Here is an 8,441-nt window from a genome sequence, read left to right on the forward strand (position 1 = left end):
GTCGCGTCCTTTCTCGTCACGGGCGGTCGGTATATGCGGGGGTGGGATGGAGCGCAAGGGTGTTGATAATGATTAATGAGCGCCCAATGTGAGGAGGCGGGCCTGGGAAAATGGGGGGCGGACGACGACGACGACGAGCCAACCGGAATTCGGCACGAAAATAGGCATATTTAACAAACAACGTAAAATGTCGAAGCGCGCACGCGCAATCAATGACGACGAGAGGACCAATGAAACTGTGAAACTGTGAAACCCGTACTGACATGCCGCCCACCGCCGCCGCCGCCGCCGTCATCGTTCCCGTTCCCATTCCCGTTCATGTTCCCGTTCCTTCCAAGGTGTCTGTCCATCTGTCTTTCTAGGCTGTCCGGCCTGTCGTTTGGATAGGTACCCCCGTCGAGATGAAACGATGGTAATAGTGATGCGTTTTTTGACAGAGAACGGCTGCGAGAAGACGCGTTCCGGGTCCATTATGGATAATGAATGATATAGGAGGGCCTGGTGGTCGCCTGGACCTAGCTAGACAGCGACTGGACAGCGCACGACAGCGGCGCATGGAGTACGCATCAAAACCAGAGACAACTAACGTCACCCCCACCCTACCCCAAAGCAAATGGGAAAAAATTCAAAAGCAATTAAAGGCAGGAAGTAAAAGCAGATAAAAGAAATCAACGGATAAAAAGAATAAAAAGGATAAATTAACAACGAGAAAAAAAGAAGTAAAAACACAGCGTAAAAGCAACACAGAGCAACAAATGAAATGCAAAAAAATTGAAGGAAAAAAAGAAACCCTGCGTACTGGGTAGTCCGGTGGCGGCGGCGAATGGTGCTTTTTCGCGTGCGCCTGACATCACACCATCGTACATCGCACGTCTCCATCCCATCCCATCCCTCAAAGACACATGAACCCGGCGGTACGGTATGGACCCGTCACCCTCGCCCCAATCACGCAGTGTCCACCGTAGCCAAGCTGCTGCCAAACGCCAAACCCCGCTACGACGCGACGGGCGTTGCAAGCAAGTAAAGCAGAAGAAGAAACCCAAAATAGGAGAAAACCCGAGGTTGCAAAAACAAAAGCAAAAAGCAAGAAGGCAAGAAAAGGAATAATCAGAGGTAAAGCGCGCGCTCGAGCTAGGCCCTGCGCACTACACACACGGAGCAAAGTCAAAGCCAAAGTCCCAATAATCCAAAGATAACGAAAAAAAAAGAAAAGAAAGTTTTTCCTCTCTTCTTTCTTCTTCGTAGCCAGGGTCGTACGTATCGTACTGTGCAGTGCAGTGCTGGAGAGCACAGGCGCAAACGTAACCGGTTGTTGCCCCTGTCCTGTCCTGCCCTGCATCTACACGCCCTGTCCAAAAACCCTGGCTTACATCCTATCCTTATCCACTATTCATGCAACCACACCAACAAACCAGATCTACGCTCCTCCCAAAAAGGTGAATCATTGCACCCTTTACAACTATCTTTCTTATCGTTATCAAGCGTCGTCGTCGGCGTCGGCGTCGCTAACGCCTAACAAACCAACGACCAACGACCGACCAACGACCAACCAATCAACCAACCAACCCATTCCGATAACACAGGGAGGGGAAAGGGAGAATCCAACCCACGATTCCATCGAACTCGCTCTCTCTCTCGCTCTCGAGCAAACCAAGAAGAAAAGAGCAAAAAGACAAAAACAAAAAAAAAAAAAAACAAAAAAACATAAACCGGGGCCACAAATTCCAAATACAGTAGTGCAAGCCACTTATCGCGACTCCACTCCACGAATTGAATAAAATAAATAGACCCTCATCACAATCAGCCGACGGTATCAACATCAACCCAAAATAAAAGAAAGAAAAAAGTCAACGTCGTCATAGATGATGTCAATGACAACGAACCCCGAACCGTGCTGTATGATGATGATGATGATGAATAACAAAACACCCCAAGTTCCAAAAAAAGATGTTGCTCTTGAATCTCTTGACCCTCCCATCAACCATCAATTCCATAAGTGACTTGAAAAGGTATAGCGCGAAAAGCAGAAGACAAGAGAAGAGAAACCTTTGTCAGAAACACGCGGCTGTACGAGAGCGCGAATGCAACCACATCCCACAACCACCAGCAATAAAGAGAGAGAGAGAGAGAGAAGGGAAAAGGGAAAAGGGAAAAAAGTGACAGAGATTTAATGGCTTCAAATGAACACCGGCCACCAAAAACCCCTCCGTCGAAACCAAACCAATAAAAGAGAAAAAGGGCAAACAGAAAAAAAGGCAAAAAACCGAGACTCGGTCAAAGTGTGAAAGAAGGAAATGAATCGAATCGAATCGAAAGCGAATGAACATGTAAAGAGTAAAGATAAACAAATCCATGAACAAATGAAATGAAAAAACCCGATTGACAAGACGGTGATGAAAACGATAGAAAAATGAAAACGATGAAAACAACGAAACGATAAATGGGGAGGGAGGAAGGAAGTATGCGCAGGGGGATGAACAGAAGGGCAGGGGAGGGGCTGACCGTCCATCTCGTATCTGCCATATCCAATCCAATTCGATTCGATTCGGGAACAAATCAGAAAAACACGCGAGGCGCGAGGGGGTGAAAAGGTTATTTGAAAGCGAAGCGTCGCATGGTCGTATGCATTGATCTCCGGGTTCATTTGGGTTCATTTGGGGTGGGTGGTGGTAATTCAAGTTCGAATTCGAATTCGCCGTTGGGGTGTTGTATGTGATAGTGTATACTGCGTGCGTTGGTTGGTTGAACGCCGATATTCCAGACGAAGCAAGTCGGACCACAGGAGCAAAACCAAAACCCATTACGTACAGGTTAACCCATCACATGAAAAAAAGCAAGCAACACAACGCAATGAGAAGCCAAAAAAGACGACGAAAGCAAAGGCAAAGACGCGAAAGATAACACCACACACACACACGCACAGAGAGAGAGAGATATCCACGTATCCACGTTCCGGTACGTTGGCCACGACAAACCACACGCACGCGTGAGTTCGATAGTTGGTCGGCGGCGGCGGAGGAAGAAAATTTGAGTGTGAGTGTGAGTGTACGTGTGCGAGGATGCATGGTGTGAATGTGAGGTGAGTGTGAGGTGAGTGTGCGTAAATCCCTACATCCTACATCCGAGTGTGAGATGTAGATGTGTGTATATGTGAGGTGTGATGTTATGTGATGATATGTACATCCCATATCCCACATCCGCCCGTGCCGTATACGATGTACCGTTACATGGTGTGTGTGTGTGTGTCGTACAGTGTAGTTCGTAATTGATTCTCGATTGTCGATTGTGATTGTCGAGTGTCGATTCATGGGCCGTAACGCCAACACCAACGCCAATGACAGTACCAGAACACGGAACGCGGAACGGAGACGCGGGAACGGAGACGCGGGAATACCAGAAGGCGGAGGCCGGATTGCGAAATGAGTATGACCATGACGAATGACGAGGCGTGTAATGTATAATGGGAGAGTGAAACACGAAAACAATGAACGCGAAACGCGAAAACGCGAAAGAAAACCACAAAAACACAAAAAAAAAATCGGAAAAGAAAAACAGAAAAGAAAGAAACCAAACGAAATGAAAGAACGAGACTAAAACGGAGAGAAACCACCCACCTCATCCCACTCAGCCTCTCCAAACACCTCAGCAGGCGCCCGGCGCTGGATACCCGCGCAATTCACAAACACGTCGATTCTCCCTCTCCCTCCCCCTTGTCCTTGTCCTCCCTCGCCCTCTTGCTCTCCCCCTCCACCCCCGATACGCGCAAACGCCTCAAGCGCAGCAGGCACAACGCGCTTCACAGCGTCAATATCCGCAAGATCCGCATGTACGACCGGGAAGTGCTGCGATGGGAACGCGGTGCGGAGGGCTGTGACTATGTCCGTTGTCCCTGCGGTCGTTGTGCTTGGGGTGGAGGTGGAGGTTGTGATGGGTGTTGCGGGTGGCGTTGCAGTTGCGGTTGAGACTGGGGCTGGGGCTGGGGCAGAGGCGTTGGGTGGGGGACGGAGGACGAGGCAGACGTTCGCGCCTGCCTGTGCGAGCGCCAGCGCGCATGCGTAGCCTATACCTGCATTGTGGTTATTGTTATTGTCGTTGTTGTTGTTGTTGTGGTCGTGGTTGTGGTCGTGGTTGTGGTTGTGGTTGATGTTATGAGACGAGTCAGAGCAGCATTTAGGACGGCGGTAATGGTGTGGATGATGATGATGATGATGGTGGTGGTGGTGGCAATAAAGAGGAAAAGAAAAAGGATCAGCACAACGGATCGTCATCATCACCCATCCACCATCATCCTCATCATCCTCATCAGCATCATCAAAACAGTGAGTCATCGTGTATCGCCGCTGATGGGCGACATAGCACCGAGGCACACATAAACAACACAGAGAGATAGTAGATAGTAGATAGTAGGATAGTACTTACCGCGCGACGCGCCTGTAATGAGCGCGTTCTGGCCTTTGAGCGAGAAGAGATCGAGGACGGGCGTATGTGTCGGCGTTGGGTCCATCGTATCCTGTATTCTGTATTCTGTATCCTGTATTCTTTACTCTGTATTCTGAGTTCTGAGTTCTGAGTTCCGTATTCTGAGTTCTGCGTTCAGGGGATAGGAGATAGATAAGAAAGAGAATCAACGAGAAAACAGCGACGGGATTAAAAGCAGGAGGAGAAAACGACAAGCTCCGGGGTACGAGTAAGGTAAGGTTAAATAAGTAATTAAAGCACAGTACAGTACAGGCCAGATCCTCCGGAGACACCCACCCACCCATCGACATCCACTGAATCATCTCAAAGAAAAAGAAACGAAGCAAGGTGTACCTCCGAGTCCTTCTCCTTCTTCTCCTAGTACAGTCCGAGTGCAATCCGAATCCGAATCCGAAAATCCAAGATACGCATCTCACATCTCCTTCTCCAATTCAAATCCACACAGCGAAGCCCCCACCCATCCACCCATCCACATTGCGCTCGTGCACAAGGTCCACTCCCCACCCAACCAACACTTGCGCCCCTATTTTTAAATCCAATCTCCACTAGCACCTACGGCACGGTATCCCGGGGCGGGTCAATCCATCCCATCCCATCCCATCCCATCCCATCCCATCGCTTTCCTCATCCCCAACGGGATGCTCCTATACTCTGCTCATTACATTGCACTGCACCCACTCCTGTTTTCACATTACATTGCATTGCGTTAAGTTACAAGAGATTACAAGAGATTACAAGAAGATAGAAACCAAAAAACCATCAGAAGAAGAAGAAAAAATAACACACCAGAAATTTAAAAACATGAAAAACACCATTGGCCCGGCCCCCGCATTTCACGAGACGAGATGATCATTTCATTTTCATTTCATTTCAACTCGGTTTTTATATCACATAAACATAAACATATTATCACCCCGCCTAATCATGATTCGTGCCCTTCCTTGTTCCAACACCAAAAAATTTCCATTTTTCGTTTTTCTTAAAAGAAGTCGCATACAACGGACCGGTACGAGCTGTCCAGTCTCAAATGTCCAATGCATGGATGTATGTCCGTGTGCACTGTTTCATTCCGTGTGGAAACGCAAGAGCCTGGAATTGAAAAGACGACCTGCCTTCTACTGCGATTGCGATATGGAGCGGGGGATGTCATGGATCATGGATCATGGATGGATCATATCGCTCCCTCGCTCCTTCGCACCCTCGCTCCCTCGCACCCTCGAGCCGGGAGTCGAGCCTGAGCTCACTTCGAACCAGGCCTACACATGCACGCATGCATGCACAACTTACGATACGGTATATACGATACGGTATATACGATACGATACGATGATACGATACGATGCGATGCGCGCCGGGAACCCGATTCAGCCATACAATACAATACAACACAACGCGATAGATAGGCACACACCCCGAGCACACTTAAGTAACCTAATACGCTTGTCGGGAGCGAGAAACACAGTGTCGCATATATCATACCTTACTTATTCCATCCATCCACTCTAATGAAAAACAATCAATTATGAATAATGAACCGTAGAGCATACGGTTACCGCGCTTCCGAGTCCGACCATCCAACGCGCGATAAAAGCAAAGAGAGAAAAAAGGGGCTTACCAGGGTCCGTCGCGTCAACGCGTATATACGCGCCTGAGCCTGAGGACGGGGCAGATTAACATTATAGCGCACACCGATGTTGCATTGACGAATGACACAATGTCCACTGCATATTTGTCGATACCGGTATTCGGACCGCAGACCGAGTGGAGACAGATCCTAGGTCTTTTTTTCTCTCAGAGGAAGGAGGGTGGGGGTGGGAAGTCAAGTGAGAGGAGCACGAGCCGTGCATAAACGGAAAAACTGGGTGAGATTTGAGGGAAGGGGATTAGGCTGATTACCATGACGCCAGGAGAGAGAGAGAGAGAAGGGTGGGCGGTATTCAAGGCCCGAGGAGAGATCTGGCGATCCTAGATCTGGGCGATCTGTATGTATATGACACCTGATCTGGACAATGCCGGGTGCCCGATGAGGTTCTAAAAAAGGCAGAGAGACCCGTTATTGCTATTAGTGTGTGGGGAGAGATGAAGTTTGAGCACTCGGACCGCTGTATAAAAGAACGCAGACGGAAGTCTCGCCAGACGCCCAAAACAGCGCCATGTCCCCTGCAGTCGTCTCTTCCACCACCGCCGCTGTCCTCTCGGGGCCCCGCACCATCCAGCTCGAGGACAGACGCGTCTGGGCGCCCCCCAGAGGCGAAGTCCAAGTCAGAGTCCAAGCCACTGGCCTCTGCGGCTCTGACCTCCACTACTACATCCACGCCCGCAACGGCGACTTTGCCGTCCGCGCGCCCCTCGTCCTCGGCCACGAGTCCGCCGGCATCGTCGTTGACCTCCCCCCAGGCGCACCAGACACCCTCAAGATCGGCCAGCGCGTCGCCATCGAGGCCGGCATATACTGCCGCTCCTGCTCTTTCTGTCAATCCGGCCGCTACAACCTCTGCCGCCAGATGAAATTCTGCTCTTCCGCCGCCCGCTTCCCCCATGTCGACGGTACCCTCCAGACCGTGATGAACCACCCCGCCTACGTCCTCCACCCGCTCCCAGACTCTGTCTCCTTTGAACTCGCTGCCCTCGCGGAGCCCCTCTCCGTCCTCATCCACTCTTCCCGCCGCGCCCACCTCTCCCCTAACCAGAATATCATCGTCTTTGGCGTCGGAGCCATCGGCCTCCTCGCCTGTGCCCTCGCGAAACACCGCGGAGCAGCTCGCGTCGTAGCCGTCGACATCAACCCCGCAAGACTCGAGTTCGCCAAGCGAGAAGGCTTTGCCGACGACGTCTTCTGCCTACCCCAGCCCCAATCCTCATCACAACAACCACAGTCGCTCCCAGAAGCCTGCTGTGCCCCTCCAAAAGCCAACGGCGTCTCTGCCTCCTCACATAAACACACCCACGCACACGCATCCACACCGTCCACCCCACGCGAGATGGCTGACGAGCAGCTCAAAAAGGCGAAGGAGAGCGCGGCGGCTGTGATGTCCGCCTTTGGCTCCCCAGACGGCTACGACGTCGTGTTCGAATGCACAGGTGCCGAGTCCGTCATCCAAATGAGCATCTTCGTGAGTCCCTCAATTATATCCACAATGTATAAATAAAACAATCGCTAACCTCCCCTCCCCCTTCCCTCGTTTTACCTGAACACAGTGCGCAATGACAGGCGGCAAAGTGATGCTCATCGGCATGGGCACCCGCGCGGCGTACCTCCCCCTCTCGACCGCCGCCCTGCGCGAGGTCGACATCCTCGGCTCGTTCCGCTACGCAGACACCTACCGCGAAGCACTCGCCCTGCTGTCCACCCCTTCTCCTACCCCTTCCTCTTCCTCTTCCTCCTCATCAGCCTCTTCTCCTTCCTCCGCCTCATCATCAGAATCAGAAGCGCAGGTGGAATCAGAAGCAAACTCAAAAACCGGCAGGTCACCGTCACCGTCAATACCCCTCCCGGTGCTCGCGGCGAAGCTCGTGACGCACCGGTTCCCGCTCGCGGATACCAAGCGCGCGTTTGAGATGCTGGCCAAGGGCGTGGATGATGAGGGCGGGTTGGTGCTTAAGGTTATGGTTGGGTCTGGGGTGCCTTGTTAGTGTGTCGTGTTTGAGTGTCGTGGTAGTGTGTCGTGTTGGAGGGTGGTGGTGGTGGTTGAAGTTCATTCAATTCACTGTTCGGTTGTTATGTTGTTGATGACGATGATTTTTCTTCGGTCTTGTTTGGTTTTGTGCATTTGTGCATGTTGTCTCTGTTTGTTTTTGTCGGCATTTGTTCGCCCCACCCCCCATCCCACCCCCACATCCCCCCCTCTGGCGCTCCACTCGTCTATCCGTTTTGGACATTTTGTTACCGGACTTGGTAATCACCCCCCCTGCCCCTGTGCCATGCCATACCATACCCCGCATTTACCTCCGTCCCCTTCCCC

General features: G+C 51.3%; 2 protein-coding genes across 2 annotated transcripts; one reads left to right on the forward strand and one right to left on the reverse strand.

The window, feature by feature from the left end:
• Positions 1-3,590: 3,590 nt before the first annotated feature.
• On the reverse strand, positions 3,591-4,504 carry JR316_0008868 (uncharacterized protein; the record flags this gene model as incomplete). Its single annotated transcript, XM_047894579.1, has 2 exons — positions 3,591-4,066; positions 4,420-4,504. The coding sequence occupies 2 exons, from the start codon at positions 4,502-4,504 to the stop codon at positions 3,591-3,593; spliced, it is 561 nt and encodes a 186-aa protein (XP_047746038.1).
• A 2,128-nt stretch (positions 4,505-6,632) lies between these two features.
• Positions 6,633-8,112, forward strand: JR316_0008869 (Sorbitol dehydrogenase; the record flags this gene model as incomplete). The annotated part of the gene is made up of 2 exons (XM_047894580.1): positions 6,633-7,592; positions 7,678-8,112. 2 exons carry the CDS (start codon positions 6,633-6,635, stop codon positions 8,110-8,112), a joined length of 1,395 nt encoding a protein of 464 aa, XP_047746039.1.
• Between the last annotated feature and the right edge of the window lie 329 nt (positions 8,113-8,441).

The sequence above is a fragment of the Psilocybe cubensis genome, chromosome 8 (assembly GCF_017499595.1).
Source record: "Psilocybe cubensis strain MGC-MH-2018 chromosome 8, whole genome shotgun sequence".
Taxonomy (NCBI): domain Eukaryota; kingdom Fungi; phylum Basidiomycota; class Agaricomycetes; order Agaricales; family Agrocybaceae; genus Psilocybe; species Psilocybe cubensis.